Here is a 20,787-nt window from a genome sequence, read left to right as displayed (position 1 = left end):
GGCAGGGGTCACATTTGTGCAATTGCTGTGTTCTCTCTCGAAAGTTACATAAATATTGACTAACAGTGTAAGATGGGACAGGTCCACAAAAGGAACCATTCTTTTTTTTTATTTTTGTTTTTTCTGTTTTCAGGCTTCGTTCTCTGTGTTGAAAGCATTGCCTCTCCCGTGTCTAGGTTCTTTTCCTGAGCAGAAGAGGCTAACTTCAGTCCTAGATGCAGCTTTTCACAGTGGTCTCCCATCATTTATCCCCTCTGTCACAGAAGAAACTGTTAGAACTCATTCTCTCGACTCTGCACCAGGCTCGCCTGTGGCTATTTGCTGACCAGCCGCTGTGGTGTTAGGCTACAGGAAAGGGAAAGACGGGGCATAAAATATAAAGATAACTTTTAAGAATACAAGTTGGATGGGGAAGCTTTAAGAACTGTGTTGAGGGGCCAAATGTATCAAATCAGTAGGCTCCAATGTAAAGTATGTACAATCGCTTCAGTCCAAGCAAAATAATTCTTATTCTAGAAGCTAATCTCTCTGAATGTTTTATCTGCGAAATGTGTGCCTTTATGGTTTCCAAAGAAGGACATTTGGGGCTCATATTACTCCATCCTTCCCTGTTCTTCTGCCTTGTTCCGTGGTATTCCCTCCTATTCATTCTTTATGCAGTTCTTTTAGGTGGTGTTGGGATGTGTATACCTTACGCCCATGGTCTCATGTAGGAATGGAATGATTATCAGATACCTGCTTACTTTTGTGGGAGTCGGGATTTGCTCCTCTCAAAACAAAAAACTCAGCCCTTGGCACTGTGTTGTTCTCTACAGGTCCACAGAATCAAAACCCCCAAACAAATAGATGAGCTGATTGAAATTGAGAGTGACACAGGCACGTGGTACAGAAGGTGTTTTGTCCGGATCCGCACGGAACTCTATGGAGTAAGTAACAGACCCGCCCCGAGTGCCGGCCAACATGTCACCTTTGAAGCTGGTCAGAAGCAGGGTTGATCGTGGCCGCCCTGCGTGGGACTGTGCCCCCTGCTGTCCAGGACACCTCATTTGCCTGCACGGGGACCAGGTGAAAGGACCCCCCCTTGGATCAGTGGGCTAGCCAAGTCCATCTTTGGGAAGGGAAGGTGCTAGGCAAGGAGTCTTGGCAGGGCTGGGACACTCTGAAGTTTTAAGTTACTTTGTCCCTTGGCTTCCAGGCAGCTAAAAAAGGGAAGCTTGCAAGATTTGGTTTCCTAGAGCCTTCAGCCTTGACATTTGAAGTTCCAATGAGTCTGGCTAAAAGAAAAGTCAGTGTTTTTATAACTGGTGAAGGGGATTGGGGAGTGGGTTCACTGCATAACCGCACAAGAAAACTAACTCTTGAACATTTCACAGATTTGGTTGACTTTCATGAGATGTTTCAACTACCCCGTCAGGGAAAATACAATAAAGCTTACAATTGTTTGGTTCACCCTGTCCTTTGGGTAAGTAATATTTCAGTTCTTGGTGAATGAAATCTTTACATTTCCACACAGTAACTCTCAGTCACGCGGCTCTCCTTTCTTACACTGTTTAATGCTGTTAATATATTAGGAAAGATTTTTTTTTTTCAGTTTAGATTTGCTGACCATGACAGTTTTTATAAATGACTTACCTTGGGGCGCCTGGGTGGCTCAGTCTTTAAGCGTCTGCCTTGGGCTCAGGTCATGGTCCCGGGGCCCTGGGATCGAGCCCCGCGTCGGGCTCCTTGCTTAGCAGGGAGCCTGCTTCTCCCTCTCCCACTCCCCCTGCTTGTGTTCCCTCTCTCGCTGTGTCTCTGTCAAATAAATAAATAAAAATCTTGAAAATAAATAAATAAATAAATGACTTACCTCATCTTATCACAAGGCTGGGTGACAAAACCAATAGTCCTTGGAAAGTCTGATGAGACTGTGGGTGATGTGCTCCCCATAGCTTCTCCACCCTCTTCTCCTTGTTTGCTTGGCACCAGCCACACTGGCCTCCTTGCTTTTCCTTGAACAGGCCAGAACGTTCCAATCTCAGGGAACTGCCTTGGCACTGCTCCCTGGACATTGCCCAGCTCATTTCCTCACCTCTTTTGAGACTTGGCTCAGATGTCACCTTCTCAGGGTCACCTTCCTTAAGCACTTACTTCATTGCAGCCCCTCAGCACTCCCTACCCCCTTCTCAGCCTTATTATTCCCCCAAAGCACCTTCCATCTTCTAATATACAAAAAATTTCTTTATTCTCTAGAGAATAAAGCTCTGTCTCCCCCTCTGTGGAAGCTCTGTGAGAACGGGGATTTTAAACTGTCTTGTTCACTCCTCTATGCCCCTGGCACATAGTAAGTGCTCAATAAGTAGTTACTGAACGACTAGAACCACCATATGTGGGTTCTAAGAAAAGAGGAGATAGGAAGAAAATATCAGAATTTTATTTGCTAATGGCTTTAGAATATTTGTGTCCAACTCTTATTTTGTGTAATTTACTGTTTAAAAGAGGCAGTTAGATAATACCCTATACTTACAGGTCAGTTGGCTCTTAATGCCCTAGGAGAGCCCAACATCTGTGCTGCAGGTTCTATCTGTAAACATCCCTAAGTTAAAACAGGTGAGTGATCAAAGATGGTTGGTCTTTCATAGTGCCGTGAGGGGTGGTAAATGGAGAGACAAGGAAAGTGTGGATCAGAAGACCTAATACCTCGGGGCGCCTGGGTGGCTCAGTCGTTAAGGGTCTGCCTTCGTCTCAGGTCATGATCCCAGGGTCCTGGGATCGAGTGCCACATCGGGCTCCCTGCTCAGCGGCAAGCCTGCTTCTCCCTCTTCCACTCCCCCTGCTTGTGTTCCTGCTCTCGCTGTCTCTCTCTGTCAAATAAATAAAATCTTTAAAAAAAAAAAAAAAAGACCTAATACCTCATTCTGCTCTGTGACTTGGAGACACTACCAAGTTTTATGTCCTTATTTCCAAGTTAAGAGGGTAGATTCAGAATATGTAAAGTAACTCCCACTCAAGTTCTAGAAGACACATTAATCAATGAAGGCAGAGAAGGCTAAAAAGTGCCTACTATGTTCTAAACACTCAACTAGGTACAAAGATAAGTAGTCAAAAGTTCTATTCTTGATGTGGAGATTTACATGGTTTGCTAATATTTTGTTATTTATTGCTGACCACATTTTAAGCTTGATGGTTTCCTGGTAATATCCCTGAAATGTTAAAGAGTGGCTAGCATTTGGTAGATTTTCAGTACATGTTCGCTGAATAAATGAAAAATTAGCTGAAACTCCTCCACATCATTGATGATATACATTCCAGGCTAGTGTGCTGCCCTCATTGTTGCCACTTTCAAAGATTTTTGTCCTCAGTATATGAGTAGAGAGCAGTGTGATCGATGTTCCGTCCCTGAGTCATTTCTGCTTTAGTGGCCACCACTCACACCGCCACAGTGATTTGGTCATGGTCTATGAAAAGAAGGGGTTGGAGATCTATGGAATCCTAAGGCAGAGATGTTTCAGAAATCTTGATGACAGTGATGAGGATAAACACTGACGTCTTTTGAACACTCACTATGTGCTAGGCACTTTGCATCCCATTTAACCAGAGTAAGGAAGGTGGGTACTGTCATTGCGCTGATATTAGACATGGGGCACCTCAGGCTGAGAGGAGTGTGCATCCAAAGAATCACCTGGAGGACTCCATCTCCAGAGTTTCTGATGCAGCCGTTCCGGATAGCACCCGAGAGTTTGCATTTGTAACGAGTTTTCAGGCGATGCTAATGCCACTCATCCAGAGATCCTACTTCGGGAACCACCAACTTAGAGCAGCGCTCTCTAATAGAAATAAAATGCAAGCCACATATGTCATTTTAAATCTCCAAGCAGCCCCATGAAAGAAAATAAAAAGAAACAGATGAAATTAATTTTAATAATGTACCTTATTTATTAGCTCATTATGTCCAAAGTAGTGTAATTTCAACATATAATCAATATAAAAATGATTAATGACTTAATTTTACATTCTTTTTTTCATTAAGTCTCCAAATTTGATATTTTACACTTACAGCAGATCTCATTTGGATTAGCCACATTTCTTGTATTTTTTTAGTTTTTATTCAAATTCCATTTAGTGAACACACAGTATAATATTAGTTTTAGTTGTACAACATAGTGATTCAGCTCTTCCATACAATACCTGGTGCTCATCACAGCAAACACACTCCTTAATCCCCATCACCTGTTTCATCCATTCTCCCGCCCCGCCCCCCCACCTCCCATCTGGTAACCATCAGTTCTCAATAATTAAGAGTCTCTTTCTTGGTTTTCCTCTTTTTTTTTTTCCCTTTGCTCATTTATTTTGTTTCTTAAATTCCACATATAAGTGAACTTATATGGTATTTCTCTTATTTCACTTAGGATAATACTCTCTAGTTCTGTCCACATTGTTGCAAATGACAAGATGTGATTCATTTTTACAGCCAAGTAATATTCCATTTATATGTACATATATGTAAACACACACACACACACACACACACCCCACATCTTCTTTATCCCTTCATTGATCAATGGGCATTTGGGCTGTTTCCATAATTTGGCTATTGTAGATAATGCCGCTATAAACATCAGGGTGCATGTATCCCTTTAAATTTGTATTTTTGTATTCTCTGGGTAAACACCCAATTGCTGGATCATAGGTATTTTTCCAAAGACCTATGAATGGCCCACAGACACATGAAATGTACCATCACTGATCATGAGGGACATACAAATCAAAACTATAATGAGATATCACCTTACACCTGTCAGAATGGCTAAAAGCAGCATACAAGACAACAGGTGTTGGGGAGGACGCACAGAAAGGGGAACACTCTTGCGCTGTTGGTGGGGATGCAAGCTGGTGCAGCCGCTCTGGAAAACAGTATGGAGGGTCCTCAGAAAGTTAGAAATAGAGCTACCCTACGACCCACCAAGTGCTCAGTAGCCCCCTGTGGCTAGAGACTGCTGTACTGAAGAGCACAGCGGAATGGCTGAGCTGCCCCCTGCTAGAGTCCTACGTAAGAGGGTACGGCAGAACGTGGGAATAACCTGGATTTTCAGGTAATAACCCAAATGACCCTTTTCCCAGCCTTGAACCATTTGAGAAATGGGTCTCTGCCCTTGGGCTGACAGTATCACAGTAATGTAGGCACCAAGAAATAGTCCCCATTAGTAAAAAGGTCATTCTTTAACAGTACTCAGAGTTTTGCGAGCCCAAGAGTTTGTACCACCAGACTAGGAGATGGGGTTCCTCAGTGAGGCCTGGGGTGATGAGACGAACATCAGGGTCAGGGAGCCCTGTGCTGGTGTAGGTTGCAGGTCCCTGCCCAAAGGCAGAGTGCAGCACCCCTATCCCTGGGGCTTCCCAGGCAGTCTCTGCAGCGTGATTTTTGCAGACTGACGCATGGCGGGGAGGGGACAGTACAGATGACTGCTTGAGGATTCCTTGTGTTGCAGGGAGCCGATCAGAATCACAAGTGCTTCTCCAGGAACCCCTGCCTCTCTGAAAATGTTGCGGGGTGGAGGGGGGGTCACTACCACCGGGTGTGCCAGCACCCGTACATACTCCCATGTCTTTGTCTTTACAGGTACTATGGATTATCCGTGTGGTTCCCTGATGTCATTAAACATCTGCAATCGAACATGTTGCCCATTGAAAAGATCGAGAGAGAGAAATTTTCAAATTTCAGTGTTAACTTTACAATGGCAAATCAGTTGCACACGGGAGCGGAATACGACAACGGCAGGTCCAGAAACTTTGAAATAACTTAATTTGCTATCCGTTCTGAAAAATGTCTTTCTTCTGAGACTTCGCTGCATGGAAGCATGCACTCTTGCTTGTTTTTTGGTTTTTTGTTATTTTAGTTTGTACACTAGTCATTTTCAAACTGAATTTGTACACGTCCAAATGAGCTTTTAAAAAAAAAAAGGTGTATGTGTATCAGTCCTTGGCTTAAAACTGCTGCTGAAACTGCCATTTCACGTTTGTGAGGTAGCGGAATTAACTGGTATGAAGAGAAAATTTAGAGACGCTGGAAAGCCACAGAAATAAGTCATGGAAGAGAAGAGTGAGGAGTACGAGGAAGTAAGATGGGTGATGGTGTTACTTAATTCAGAGAAGAAACCCGAAGTGTAACTTGATGCCTGTCTCCCACCCCTGAAAAAGGGGACCACTTTTCAGAAGCCCTTCCTTCTCCGGGAGGCTGAATCAAGAAGTGGCGCTACATCGTATCAGGAAGACTTTCCCTTAGAGAACAGGAATGATTCCTCAAAGTTCAGGGCTTTGAAAATACGGAATAAGTTAGCAAAGGACATTTTTGAAGATGGAATCTGGAATGCATCTTGATAAGGGGAGAGAACTGGCTCAGGAAGGTGGTTCCAGTGCATTCTTTCAGGGAGGGAAAGGGATAGACAGGGCCATTTGTTTCTGTCCGTTAGTTGTTGTCTGAGCAAATAATGGCTGATGTGAGCTCCTGGTGGTTTACATTATTCTTAGGAAATTGTGCCAAAGGCAGAAATGGTAAAAGTAAAAAATTTTTAAAAACTGAACAAAGTTCTGCAGGGCAAAACCACTGTGGAAGGATGAAAAAGAATTCTATAGGATGCTTATGGTTTCTATAACGAAAGGGAGAATTATGAAGTAGGAGAGAATTGTTTAAATTGGCAGTCCCATGAGGGGCCTAATCTTTATGCAAGCCGTGTAGGATCACCTTCACTCTCCCACATAAAATACCAACCAGAGTCTGTGCTTGTTTTTCCACGGAAACCCTAGAGTCCCGTGCTCGGTAATGGCAGGGTAAAATTTTACTTCATTTATTTTTAAAAGTATTGTTACTCCATTAGAAATATGTCTGATATGTTTGTGTCTCTGACATATTTTAAATGATGCCTGTTAAAGTTCTAAGCCGATTCTTCAGCCACCACCAGGAAATTTTTTTACATTAGCAATATAAGGATTAGCGATTTTTAATAGTATTAAAATCCCTGTAAAACATATATATTTATTTTAGAAGGTGATAGAATTTTTATTGATTTTTTTGTTTATCCTTGAGGGAAATGGGAAATGCCACTAGCTAACTCTTTTTTTTTTTTTTACAAAGAGCTTTCTTTCCTATTCAGTATCATAAAATGGCACCACTTTTCAATGCTGTGGTACTGATCTGGAATAGCCTCCAGGGTAGACTATCATGAAGCAAAGCAAAAGGTGTAGAATAGTGTGTCTCACTTGCTAGCACTCCATAAATAGAATGCTCCTCAAGAGCACACGAGAAACTGGCCACACTGGCCATCTCTGGGCAAAAGAACTGGGAGAGTTGAGGATGGCTGGGAAAAGACTTACTTCATCCTTTTTCAATGTTTTCAATTTTGTACCCTGTGTACTCTATGTACATATTATCTATTCATAAAAAACCTAAAATGGTTTTCCCTTTCGAAATTCATCTATTTCAGAAAATTGCTAATATTCTTAAAATGTGCCGTTATTGGGGCACCTGGGTGGCTCAGTAGGTTAAGCGTCCGACTCTTGATTTTGGCTCAGGTCATGATCTCAGGGTCGTGAGATCAAGTCCCACATCATGCTCTGCACTCAGCGTGGAGCTAGTTTAGGATTCTTTCTCCCTCTCCTTCTGCCCCTTCCCTGCTCACTCTCTCTCTCTCTCTCTCAAAAAAAAAAAAAGTTCCATTAATTATTCTTCCTTAGTGGATAAATTTATGGTTTAGATGGTTTTACTCTAGACCCGTGGAGTAAAGGTTGAAATAAGATTATTTTTTAAGATGGTGGTGTGTTAGGCCACAGTGCACTTTAAGCTGACAAAAACAATCAGGCATTAAGGTGAGAACAATTTTGAAAGTACTAAAGAGCGTATAGCTTTTAAGTCGGTCAGCTTGCTTACCTGGGAGGCTCAGACCCTTTCTGCCCCGAGCGGTATTTGGTATAATAACTTATTCTCCAGTTGAACAAGCATTTTCATCTCAGTGACTGGCTAAGTATACATTCATGGTTTCTTAATAACTTACCTAGACACAATGTGACTATTGATCCCTGTCTTCTGGGAGTCCTTATCAACACGGACAGATCGGAGTCGTAGACTCTTTTAAGATGTTAGGATCATCACGACTATTATCATCTTCACCATCTAGAATCACCCCTCCCCAGCCCCTTGCAGCACCCAAAAAGGTATCTGAGCAGGTTTCATCATTCTACACTTTTCCAAAAGAGCAAAGCTCTCTCATCACTCTGCCTGGTTCAAGCAATACCTGTTGGCTTTGAGAAGAAAAATATTCATGGAAATGAGAGTGACCTGTGAGTTTCTTTCTTTCTATGAGCCCTGAGTTCATCATTCCTCACATAAATGAAGCAGAATTCTCGTGTTGTCTCTTCAGAATAACCAGAAAGCCCTATAGGAGAATGAAGAAGACTTGAATTTTTAGCTTAGGAAACAGACTTCCATTAAAAGTGAGCATGGGAGCACATTCTAAAGTTCGAGCCATTAACCTCAAATAGAGAATTTTCAAATAAAGGCACATGATCAAGAGCAAGAGGATAGGATTAAAAATAAGGAATCGGTAGCCACAGTTAATCTCCAAACTCTCCACCTTCAATAGCATACTCCACAAAATCTTTTACCAACATTGCAAAGCTAAATGAAGTTATCTTGAATGCCAGCTCTTCTGCTGGAAAATAATATCGGTGAGCCAGGAGATAGCCAAAGGACAGGCTCCATGAGGAAGAGGGGAAGCTGCGAGCCCAGAAGATCCAGAGACTAATGTCTCTATGGAGAGTCCGTAGGTAGTGGGGCATCAGATCTCTAAACCTGTTTGACTTCACTTTGAACCCTGATGGACACACAGTCATTGATAAGAATTCTTCTGTGTGTTTTCTGGGCAGGTTTCTAGGGATGAAGTTCAAATCTGTAACTTTCAAAGATTCACTTTTTAAGGCCTGCATCTTTGAGGATGTGACTTCAGTCAACACCTACTTCAAGAACTGCACATTTATTGACACTGTTTTTGACAACACAGGTAGGTATGCTACTTAGCCGTGCCTGGGGCCTCTTCAGATGGCCCAGTTCTTGGCAGAAACGTGACACCCCTGTGACAGTGTGGGCAGCAGCTTATGCGGAAAGTAGAAATTAAAGTGTAAAGGAATGGATTTCCTTAATCGGACCGGATCATAGTTAAGCTTTTATTGTTTGTCTCTGTCGGATTTAATGCAAATGGGACTTGCTGAAGTTCCAAGTTAAAATAAAAAAATCCTGAGGCGCCTAGGTGGCTCAGTCGGTTGAGCGTCTGGCTCTTGATGTCAGCTTAGATCATGATCCCAGGGTCATGAGATTGAGCCCAGTGTCAGACTCCACACTGAGCATGGAACCTGCTTAAGATTCTCTCTCTCTCTCTCTCCCTCTGCCCCACCCCCACCCACCCTACTCGTGTGTGCACAATTTCTCTCTCTCTTAAAAAAAAAAATCCTTTAATTTTTTAAAGAGATTTTATTTATTTCTTTGAGAGAGAAGGAGAGCACAGGTGGGTGGAGGGGCAAGGGGAGAAGCACACTCCCCACTGAGCAGGGAGCCTGACACGGGGCTCAATCTCAGGACCCTGGGATCATGACCTGAGCCAAAGGCAGATGCTTAACCGACTGAGCCACCCAGGCTCCCCTCCTTTGAGTAATGTTTGAAGAAAAGAATTACCCTGTAGTTTGTTTGTTTGTTTGTTTGTTTGTTTGTTTATAATCCTGGCTTCAAAATCTGATGTCCACTTAAGTGATCATGCCTGAGCCGCAGCGAACAGAGATGGACAACGCATGGCTGCTTAATCAGATAGTTTTTTAGTGCAATCCTGGTAATGGAGTTTGGAAAACTCCCCGGGGGAAAAGAGGGGCAGGGGGGAAACTGATTGAGCACCTACCATATGCTGGTTCCTACTCTCCGTCATTAGACATTATCTCATTTGGTGAGATAATAGTGGAGACTTGGAAAAACTAAGTAATTTGGCCACATTCTTAGACCTGGTAACAGCTAACAGTTTTATCTGACGGCAGAGCCCTTGCTTTCCCACCCCTGCACTCTGGTGTGTCTGTCCTGAGTCCGAAATAACAGCCCAGCACTGGCAGGAGTATAGCGCTACCTTGTTGCCAGCTAGTGACTATCCAATAAGGGCAACTCTTACTCCTTTGGGCCTTCCTCCACTTTGACCTCAACTTCTACATTCAGCCTCAATGGGCCCAAGGAAAGTCCTGTTCCTCCTCTTGGCCTCCGAGTCCCTTAAAGGCTGATTCATCCACATCTTGAAACAAATTGTTTTTGTAATTGTGGTATGAAAGCTATTAGTACTATAATGATAGTACTTATGTAACGTGATAATTAGAACAAAGTAACATTATAAAGAAGTAAGCAAGTAATGTAATTAGCGATGGCCAACCATAAAAAAATCAGAGAATAACTGGACTCTAACGTATTCTTTTATTCAACTTGTAATGTGAGGTTCTAGACTAGCCCCTGTGCTTTGGCCAGGACCTGAAGCCCTCAAGTTTACAATACCATGTTTCTTTTCTGAATTCTTGACTGGCTTTCTTAGACTGGTGCGCAACTATAGAGCTTGATGACCTGTCTTTGTGTCCACAGATTTTGAGCCATATAAATTCACTGATAGCGAATTTCAAAACTGCTCATTTTTTCACAACAAGACGGGATGCCAGATTACCTTTGATGATGACTATAGTGCCTACTGGATTTATTTTGTCAACTTCCTGGGGACATTGGCCGTGTTGCCAGGGAACATCGTGTCTGCTCTCCTGATGGACAGAATTGGGCGCTTAACGATGCTAGGTATGTGCTTGGTTTCATATAAAATAAAAGAGCTGCCCTTGTCATCTCCGGGGAACCTGGTCCCCACTATATTCCCTGCCCCCTTAGGGATATGTATCCCGTAGAGATGAGGAGAAATTCCTTAAGACCTTTCATTAGGACTAAATTTCAGTGAAAATTATGTCTAATTACATTTCATTTGAGGTGCTTCCATGAGTTAACAGACTGAAGAACTAATTATGTGTGACTAGTGTATATTTTTCCACTTAAGTAGCTGAGTAATTGACGATGTGCATTTCCTGCTTGCTGTGTTCAGAAGGCAGTTGGGGAGGCAAACCTTTATACAGGCGAGGCTACCTGTTCCTGAGCCTTTGGAGTCCAGGCCACGTCCTCCCCTTGGGATTCAGTTTTGCTGAGAGATGTCGAAGACCCAAGGATCATTCTCTCCTAAGATGGCGGGAAACATGGCAGCCTTTTGTTGGCTTCGTTGGCAGGTGGCTCGATGGTGCTTTCGGGGATCAGCTGTTTCTTCCTCTGGTTGGGCAGCAGTGAGTCCATGATGGTAGGCGTGCTGTGTCTGTATAATGGATTGACCATCTCGGCCTGGAACTCTCTGGATGTGGTCACTGTGGAACTGTACCCCACAGACCGCAGGTATGTTGAAATGGGCCTCTAGGAAGAGGCACTCTGGGCTTCTTGGGACCACAGAGAAGTCACAGAAAAATAAGCCAAACTGTCATTTCCCAAAGGAAGTGAAAATCCAAAAAAATACCTGGTTTATGAGGCTGTAGTTTTCACTCATACCTTTTAAAAAGAAACTGTCAGGGAATATAGTTGCTAGCAGGAATAAGTGATCGGGCAGTGAAACTAGTGAAGGGATTTAATTGTGTCCATGACTTAGTTTGTTGGCTGACAATATGAGCGACCTATAATGCAGTTGTGAGGGGTAGGATTTAATAGCCTCTCTTGGACCACATTTTCAGCTGCTAATCAGTCCTGAGAGGACTCTTAACCTTCCTTTGCAAGTGTCTGCATGAGCTTTGTATTAAGCAACCACAGAGAAGTCTCTAGACCATATCTCTTGACCTTCCTGGTCTGTTGGAGGAAAGCCCAAGATATTTCCAGTTACAACAACAACAACAACAAAGATTCCTAGTTGAAGAAAGTTATGCATCAGTCCCAACATGAAGGTAAAAAAGCATCTTATATCAGAGAAAGGACTAAAAGATAGACTTTTGGGGTCGAGCTGTAGCAGCTGAATAATTAAAAGAATAGAAGCCCTGTTTTCCCATTTGACATGAGCAAAGACAAATGGCCTTTTCCTTCTTTTATTTCGTGTATACTTTGTCACCATGGGAGCCCTCTCTGCTGAGGGATGGGGTCAGTATCTTCTGAACTTTGAAATGGAGGAGAGATTTTCCTAGGATTATGCAGAGACATTTGGGGTAAGAATTTTCAACAACGTCTATTACTGACCATATAGGAACATTATAGGAGCTATATACCCATCTCCTGCAGAACATCTCAAACTCTTGTGGATGTGTCCTTATCCAAGTTCTACTAGACCCTCAGTAACCTCCTACTGAATGTTTAGGCTCTGAAAGGAACCATATACTCCACATTCAGCATCTCCTTCATTCATTCAACAAACATTAATTCTCTGCTGTGAACGAGCTCCTGGGGTGGATGCCATGGGCCTTGGGATGAGGGTGCTGCCAAAAAAAAAAAAGAAAGAAAGAAAGAAAGAAAGAAAAGATTAAGACTCCGCAGTATCCACTGAGCATTCTTTTATCAACCTCTCTTCCTGCAAACTGGGCCCAGATGTGGATTAAACTGTACATTTAAAATAAATCCCTTATTGTTAAAGCCACACTATGGCATAGCCGGATGCCTTTATGTTACACGTGTAAGAGTTTGCTACTCTTTAGCTGGATCAGCTGCTTATCCCTCTACCGTACGGGATGGAAGGATGAATATTCTTCTATGGCAAAATCTGGCTTAAAAAAACAAAAAGCAAGAGGGGAAAGGGTGCAGGGTTTGAAACATGGCGGACGACATGGACCAGCAACAAACTACCAACACTGTAGAAGAGCCCCTGGATCTCATCAGGCTCAGCCTGGATGAGCGAATTTATGTGAAAATGAGACATGACAGAGAGCTTCGAGGCAGATTACATGCTTATGATCAGCATTTAAATGATATTGGGAGATGTGAAAGAAACTGTGACTACTACAGAAATTATTGAGGAAACGTACCAAGAGATATATAAATCAACAAAACGGAATATTCCAATGCTTTTTGTCCAGGGAGATGGTGTTGTACTAGTTGTCCCTCCTTTGAGAGTTGGCTGAAACAAAGAATTTATCATGTATGGAATATAGGAGCTTTTGTATGATTGCCTCTTTAAATGTAGAAGACACTCAAAAGAGAAACCTGTGTAAATTTTGATATTAACAAATGACCAAGGATTCTTCCACTCCTGAAACGAGTTGATTTGCGGATAATTAAAAAATTCTCAGGCTAAAGGGCATTTTAATTTTTTTCCAGCCCTTTCAATAGATGTGATCACCAAGATGCAAAAAAAACAAAAAACAAGAAACAATGAATTGGGCAGGTTCCTCCAATGAGAAACATGGACCTGCTGTAATTCAACAGAATTTGTTGGTAAAAACAGAAATTGCTGTTTGTGTTTGCTCGGGTCCTCTGAGAAGCAAAGGGCAGGACAGAACTAAACGTGGGTGAAAATTTTAGTAGGAGACATGGCTGTGTGAGAGAAAACAGGGAGGGTGGTGAAGTCTGGGAGAGCTGCAGGCACCATGAGAGGGGTGCCTTATGAATAACTGAAGGCATGCCTCTCACTCAGGTTTTAGGAGCTAGGAACCGGGACAGAGACCACATGTATTCCTTAGACCACACCTTTCCACTGTGTCAATGTCACTATAATTCTTCAATCCTCAAAATCTCAGCATCAAAGGAAAGCATAACATAATGATTGCCTGATGACATTTCAGCTTTTTTCCCAGGTTAGATCACGGACAGTTATGGCACATGATAATTTGAGGGGCACAAAAGGGGGTAGAAGGACCCTCACAAACGCATTTTAGTGGAGTCCTTATAAGATCCAGTTTGTTCATGGAGATGTGAGGGACCATTTTTTGGAATAGAAGCTTAGGGAAACTTTTTAGGATATTCTTTGATACTCTCTCACACCAAATATATGGTGTCTTTTCCAACACCAACCAGTTCTCCAATTCTGACACTATGCGGGGCTGGTATCAGAGCCTACAAGTGAAAGGGCTCAGTCCCACAAAACCGCCCCATTTCAGATGCTCGCTGCAAATGGGGTGCCCAGGCAACTCACACTTCTGCCCAGCCAACTGCAGATTTGTGTATTTCCACAGCCCCGAACAGGTTTGATAATTGGCTAGATAAAGAAGTACCTAGGGTGAGCTACAGAGGAGTCCGAAGTGCATGAACCTCCATGTTCCCATGGAGTTAGTTAGGCTACACTACCACCATCCTTACATGTGAATGCATTCACCAGTCTGGAAGCTCTCTTGATTTATAGAGGTTTCATTATGTAGGCATGTTTGATTAAATCCTTGGTCATTGGTGACTGAATTTAATCTCCAGCACCTCTCCCCTCCCCAGAAGTCAGGGGTGAGGTAGGAGGCTGAAAGTTTCAACTCTCTATTCACATGGTTGGTTATTTCCAGAGACCAGCCCCCATCAAGAAGCTATCTAGGAGCCCCTCAAATTAAAGCGGAGATGATATGAAATTTTCTGTTATTATGCAGAAAGGCTGAGATTTTCAAGATTGATATAACCCAGTGTTCCCTGGAGCAGGTGAGGGCGGCATTGCTGCTCAGAAGCTGTTAGGGGAATTCTAAAAACATGTACAACATGTAGAGAGGGGGGAGTCTAGCAATCTCAGTGTTTTCCCCCATAGATGAGGTGGTGTTTCCTTTGGCTGCTTTCAAGATTTTTTCTTGGTCTTGGTGTGGATTTCTTTGGGTTATTATGTTTGAAGTTTACTCAGAGTCTTGAATCTGTAGGTTTGTGTCTCTTGACAAATTTGCAAGACTTTCAGTCATTATATATTTGAATATTTTTTCTCTTCTTCTGCCTGAACTCCAGTGACATGAGTATTAAATCTTTTGTGATAGTCCCAAAGGTCCTTGGTGCTCGGTTAATTTGTTTTCAATCTATTTGCTCTGTTTTTCTTTTTGGAAACTTTCTATTGTTCTCTTCCAATTCACTGATTCTTTCCGCTGACTCCTCCATTCTGCTGTTGAGCCTAATCACTAAGCTTTTTTGTTTCTATTTTTTTCTAGATGTTTTCTATATTTTATATGTTTCGAGTGTGTTCATGATTGCTCACTGAAGCATTATTATCATGACTGCCTGAAAATCTTTGTCAGATAATACTAACATCTCTGTCATCTCCAGGTTGGCATCTCTTAATTGTTTTTTCTATCTGTTTGAGATCTTCCCAGTTGTTCTTAGGATGAGTGATATTCAATTGAAAAGTCATTTTCCTATTACCGTGTGAGACTTTATTTTTTTTTATTATGTTACGTTAGTCACCATACAGTACATCATTAGTTTTTGATGTAATGTTCCATGACTCATTGTTTGCTTACAACACCCAGTGCTCCATGCAATACGGTATGAGATTTTAAATCTCTTATAAACCTTTAGTTTCGGGACACATCCCTGTGGGGAGAAAAGGGTGCAATGCCTTATTATTGCCTGGTGAAGGTAGATATCCAGTGTCCCCACTCAGCCTCTGTGGACACACAAGAAGGGGGGATATCTTCATTCATGTTGGCCAGCAGTGGGAGTCCAGGCTCTCCTCACGATCATGATACCATGGAGGGAAAGAAGGGAGAAGGGAAGGAGCTCATCACTGGCCAGCAAGGATGAAACTCCCTACTTAGCCTTCCCTGATACCACTTGGGTGGTGATATGGAGTCACCACGTCACAGTTTTGTGAGGGTGGACGTCTAGGCTCTCTCCTAGGCTTTTGCTGGTGTGGCTGGCATTTGGGCTATGATTTTTCTGGTGTTCATTTAGAGGAGAAAGATTATTGTCTAAACATTTTCTGTCTTTCTAGGCTGCCCCTACCCTGGTCCTCTGGCTAGAGAGAACAGGGTTTGTTGGGGCTTTTTAAATAATCTGTTGCTGGTGGTATTTCCACGTTGCCATCTTCTTCAGTTCCAAGTCTGAGATCAATGGAGCAAAAGAAAATGCAGGGAACTCACCACTCCTAAGCTCAGATTTGTCTGAGATCAGTGGAGCAAAAGAAAATGCAAGGAACTCACCTAAGGTCCCTAGCACCTCTGCCTTTTTTCTGTCTTTCAGAGTTTTCTTATGTTTGCTTTTTAATATCCAGTATTTTTAGCTGTAGTTAGTGGGAATGCTCATGAAAGTATGACTACTCCATCTCCATATGAATTTTAGTACTGTTTACTTATTCATTCAGCCTTTTTTTTTTTTTGAGTGCCTATGATACAGCCATGAATAAGCCATTTGTGGTCATTACTCTCACAGAGCTTGTGGACAAGTGAACATCAGGTATAAGAGAGTGAGGTCAGGGTCATTGTGAGGGAAGTACGTGGTGTTGTGAAAGCAGAGAAGAGGGCTTCTTGAAAGAAGTGACATCTGAGCTGAGACCTGAAAAACAGTAGGTGATAGCTCGGCAAAGAGATGGAGAAAGAACATCTCAGACGACATATGAAATACTATCTGAAAACTTCTGGAGGCTAGAGTTAACAGAGGCAAGCAAGGAACAAATCAGGAATGATCTTGTAAATTGCATCATCCTATGGGCAATGGGGAGCCCTTGAAGTGTTTTAGGAAGAAGAGGGACAAGCTCAGAGAAGGGCTAGAAGTTTACTCTGGTGGCCAGAAAAGAGGCAGGAGGACTGGTTAGGATGCTGAAAATAGTGATGTGAACCAGAAAAGTGTGGATAGGAAAGGAGCTAAATCAACATTCAACATGTTCACCGATATTTAGAGATACAATAAACAAAACTTCACGGTAAGTTAGATGGTAGGGTGAGGAAAGAGGTCATCAAAGATGATTCCAGTTTCTGCTTGTAGAGTTGAGTGGATGGTGATGGGCATTTTGAGACTGGGACACAGGAGCGAGAGAGAACAGGTTTGGGCTGGGGTCGGGAAGATAATGAGCTGCCATTGTGGATGTGTTGGGTTTTCATGTCAACATGATGTCTGATAGGCATTTGGATTATTAGGTTTGGATGCCAGAAAGACACCTGAGCTGGGGATAGAGTGTTCATTCACTAATTCATTAAATTTTGGATGATTTTGGAATATGTGTCATGTGGCAGCAATTATTCTCGTTCTTGAGGTACAGCAGTGAACAAAATAGGCAGAAAACCCTAGCTTGATGGGCTTATGTCCTACTTGGAAAAGACAGCCAATAAACAATTAGATAAGTAAAGTAGTTATATCAAATGGTCCTTAGTGCTATAGAGAAAAGTAAAGCTACATATGGGCATAGAGAGCCCTGGAGTCCGGGAGCTAACAATTGTTAACAGGATGGTCTAAGAATATGCAACTATAAAAGGTGACATTTGAGCAAAGACGCCGGAAGATACTTGGGAAGAGAACATTCACAGCAGGGGCAACAGTGAGTGCGAAGGTCCTAAGGTGTAAGTGTTGGAGGCCAGTGGGAGGAGGGGCAAAGAAGCTTGTCACACTGGAGCAGCATAAGCAAGGTGGACGGTAAGAGGCAATAGGGCAGAGTAGACACGAAGGACTTCGATCTTCATGAAAATCCATTGGAGGGTTTGGGGCCAAGTAGCGACATGATCTCATGTATGTTTAAAAGGAGAACTGGCTTTTGTGTTTAAAAATATACTACAGAGAGTCAGAGGTGGAATCAGGGAGAACAATTAGGAGTGCCCTGCAACAGTTGTGGCAAGATACAGTAGTGCCAGTGGGTGTGGTAAGAATTGGTTCGATTCTGCAAATATGTGGAAGACCAACGGGCATTGCTGAAAGATTGGATGTGAGGTATGGGGGTAGGCGGTGGCGGGGGTGGGGGGCGGATACTCAGAATGACTTCAGGGTTTTTGACCAGAGCCACTGAAAGGCTGGGGTTACCTTGGCTGATATAGGGAAGATTGTGTCAGGGGGAAGTTAGGGAGGAAGTATCAGGAGCTCAGTTTTGTTCCTGTTAAGTCTGAGATGCTATGAAATATCCAGATGGAGATGTCAACTAGGCAGTTGCATGTATGAAATGAGAGTTCAGGGAAGAGGCCTGGGTGGGAGGTAAAAATTTGAGCCCTTTCAGTGTATTTAAGGTCCTGATGTCAGATGACGCCATCAAAGGACGATGTGTAGGGAGAGAAGAGGGGAGTTGTGAGGACTTAGTCCGGAGACAAGGGAGAATTCAGAGGTGCAGCTGATGAGGAGAAGTGAGGAAGGAAAACTGAGAAGGAACTAGGAGTGAGGTAAAGAGAAAAGGCATGAGTTAGGTCCTGGGAGCCCAGTGAAGAAAGTAGTTCAGGAAGAGGGATTGATCAGCTGTGACAGATGCTGCTGGTGGACCAAACAGACGAGGGGAATTGATGACTTGAATTGGGGTTATGGCAGCAACTAAGGTCCCGGCATGACGGTAAAGATAAGGGCCTGCTCACTAGTATCATGGCAAAATCCCAGTGGCCAGACTCCCCGTCATGCAACAGTTGATCCTGAGGCAGGATCAGGGTTGACCTACCTTGAGGTTTAGTTGACTTCTGCGCCCCAGGCAGGGCTGAATCCGCAGGTGGGAGAGAAATGGCCCCATGTGTAGAGATAGGAGGACCTTAGGGACAGTCAATGAGTGTACACACATGCATGTGTGAAGACAAGCAGCCATCCCTTTATTCTTCTGCACTCTTATGGCATCACTCTCCTGGCACCCGGGCTGGTGACAATATGTGGAGACCAGGCAGTAGGGTTAGAGTGGCCTGGCAGGTAGTTGAAGGCAAAGGAAACAAAACAGAGACCTACAGAAGAATGATGTGTCTGAAAAGGCAAAGGGTCGAGTCGGGGTAAATCCATCAAGGTATGAAGATCCAGAGTCAGCACAGCCCGTAATAGTAGAAATCCAGAAACTCAGGCCAGGAGAGTAGAGAACCAAAAACGCTCATCCAGTGCTCACCCTGGCCGGCCACCTCCATTTGATCCTCCCTCTTCGTCCCAACTCTGCACCGACAGCTGGGGATCCTTGTGGAGGCCGGGTTCCCAGTGTCCCCGAGGGACCACAGTGATTGGGACTCAGTGGTCCACGCGGGACGCTTCTTCCTCTGACTCCAAATTCTGAGGTGTGGCCTTGAAGGAGAGAGTAGTACGGACTTGTGCCAGGACCTGGGGATGATGGAAAAAGCAAACAAAGTTGAGTATGTGTCCGTGAGGCTGGGAAGACAGGACATCTTTGAGAAGCATCGTAAGGGAAGAAATGGAGAGCAGAGCAGAACGATAGCTCTTTGAAGTGTGAGCATTATTGAATATACAAATCATTGTATAGTATTTTGAGAGTTTCTAATTATCCCTACACACATCAGCCCCTGTCTTGTGTCAAAAATAAGCAGGGAACCTATTATCTGTAATGTAAACAATGGGCAACTGATAAGATATGAGATTATTCTCGTAGATGAGAAATATGACTGCAGCACTGTACCAGAGATAGAACAGATTTTCCCGGCTTGCCAGAAATCTAAAAGGGGGCACCTTACCCATGGAACACGTTGGTCCAGGGGAGTTTCCTTTTTCCATCGTTTCTCCACACCCAGGTGCTGCCACCATCTAAACTCTCTCGGTCCTCCTTGGACTGGGAGATGCCAACACAAGATACAGTCCATTCATTGGGTTTAGTCAGGGCTGGTTGGACTCCATCCCCTGTATTCTAACTCTGAGAAATAACATAACTTTTCCCTCATCTCCTCGAATCTTCAAAGAGGAGACAATGTGTAATGATAGGTTGACCTGGATTTACCTAGTATACGTTAACCCCATTCTTTAGCTCCTTGCCTGTTCTCTCCTCCTTACTCAAGGTTTTAGACCACCTGAAAATCCTAAACGTAGCCACCTGACGTAAGAGACTCATGCACGGGGTCATTTGGGTTCTCAGTTCTGCCTTGCTGTCGTTCCGTGTCCAGCCAGTGACTTCCCACCGCCACCCTGTGGGGGTGACAGAGTTCCACTGCGGGACACTTCCGGTGTCCTTATGACCCAGTGGCCACTTTGACCCCTTCTCCATGGAGCTCAGGGCGAGGAGCTCCCACCTTGTAAATGGTGAAACCCAAGCTGTCCCCACGCCAGCAGGCCTGTGTCCCAGGTACTCGTCCAGCAATGTGCTCCTGCCTTTCTCTGGCCACCGACCCCCCCCCTTCTTCCCCCTTACACATTCACAGTTTCACACATGACCTCAGAAAGCATTTGAAAGTCAACCTGTGATTGTTCCCACCTGCTACTCCCTGCTCATCCTGGGCAGCCAGCCGCTGCTGCTGTCACCCGGTGCCATGGGAAGGTCCTTTTCTTCCATGAGCTAACCCAAAGCATCTGCCCAGAATTAGCCACCCGAAGCCCCTCCCCATGCTCGATCCTGAAGGTCTTCTACCCTGGATCTCGTACTGACCAGCTGTGTGACCTCAGCGAGACCACTCAGCAAAACTGTGCCTCATTCGTTTAAGAGACAAAATGATGACATGCTGCATCCGTGGTTATGAAGTTAAAGACCACACTTAATTTTTTTTGACAATCTTGAGATGAAGTATTTTTTTCTATCATTTCTATCTTTATAGACCTTGTCATTGTATTATATATGTATGTGACCTGAGTCATTTTGGCCTGATTCAGGCAATGTCAGACCCTTTTCGTCTCTGGCAGTGAGAAGTGGAGTGTGAGGGGGTAGGAAGTAGACGTGTCCTTCACCGCCCGCCTCTCTCCCAGGTGGTGTA

At 43.6% G+C, this 20,787-nt stretch overlaps 1 protein-coding gene, 1 long non-coding RNA gene and 1 pseudogene across 3 annotated transcripts in view; 2 read left to right on the top strand and 1 right to left on the bottom strand.

The window, feature by feature from the left end:
• Positions 1–20,787, top strand: part of SV2C (synaptic vesicle glycoprotein 2C) — a 200,650-nt gene that overhangs the window by 164,271 nt on the left and 15,592 nt on the right. For both annotated transcript variants that reach the window (XM_025892700.2, XM_073905310.1), the window contains exons 7-12: positions 816–926; positions 1,374–1,462; positions 5,600–5,758; positions 8,899–9,032; positions 10,634–10,837; positions 11,311–11,470. In XM_025892700.2, coding sequence (XP_025748485.1) covers positions 816–926; positions 1,374–1,462; positions 5,600–5,758; positions 8,899–9,032; positions 10,634–10,837; positions 11,311–11,470 — 857 coding nt within the window. The remainder of the gene's footprint in view (positions 1–815; positions 927–1,373; positions 1,463–5,599; positions 5,759–8,898; positions 9,033–10,633; positions 10,838–11,310; positions 11,471–20,787) is intronic.
• Positions 1,892–19,471, bottom strand: LOC141374868 (uncharacterized). Its single transcript, XR_012382037.1, has 3 exons — positions 18,564–19,471; positions 3,662–3,806; positions 1,892–1,991 (listed from the first exon to the last, which is right to left on the bottom strand). It is a non-coding gene; the product is annotated as an uncharacterized lncRNA (long non-coding RNA).
• LOC112839585 (U6 snRNA-associated Sm-like protein LSm3 pseudogene) lies at positions 12,859–13,167 on the top strand (annotated as a pseudogene).

The sequence above is a fragment of the Callorhinus ursinus genome, unplaced genomic scaffold (genome assembly GCF_003265705.2).
Source record: "Callorhinus ursinus isolate GAN/ISIS: 27379988/994484 unplaced genomic scaffold, GSC_fseal_2.0 scaffold23, whole genome shotgun sequence".
Lineage (NCBI taxonomy): Eukaryota > Metazoa > Chordata > Mammalia > Carnivora > Otariidae > Callorhinus > Callorhinus ursinus.
Note: the sequence above shows the minus strand (reverse complement) of the source record. Positions and strands in the feature narration are given on the sequence as shown.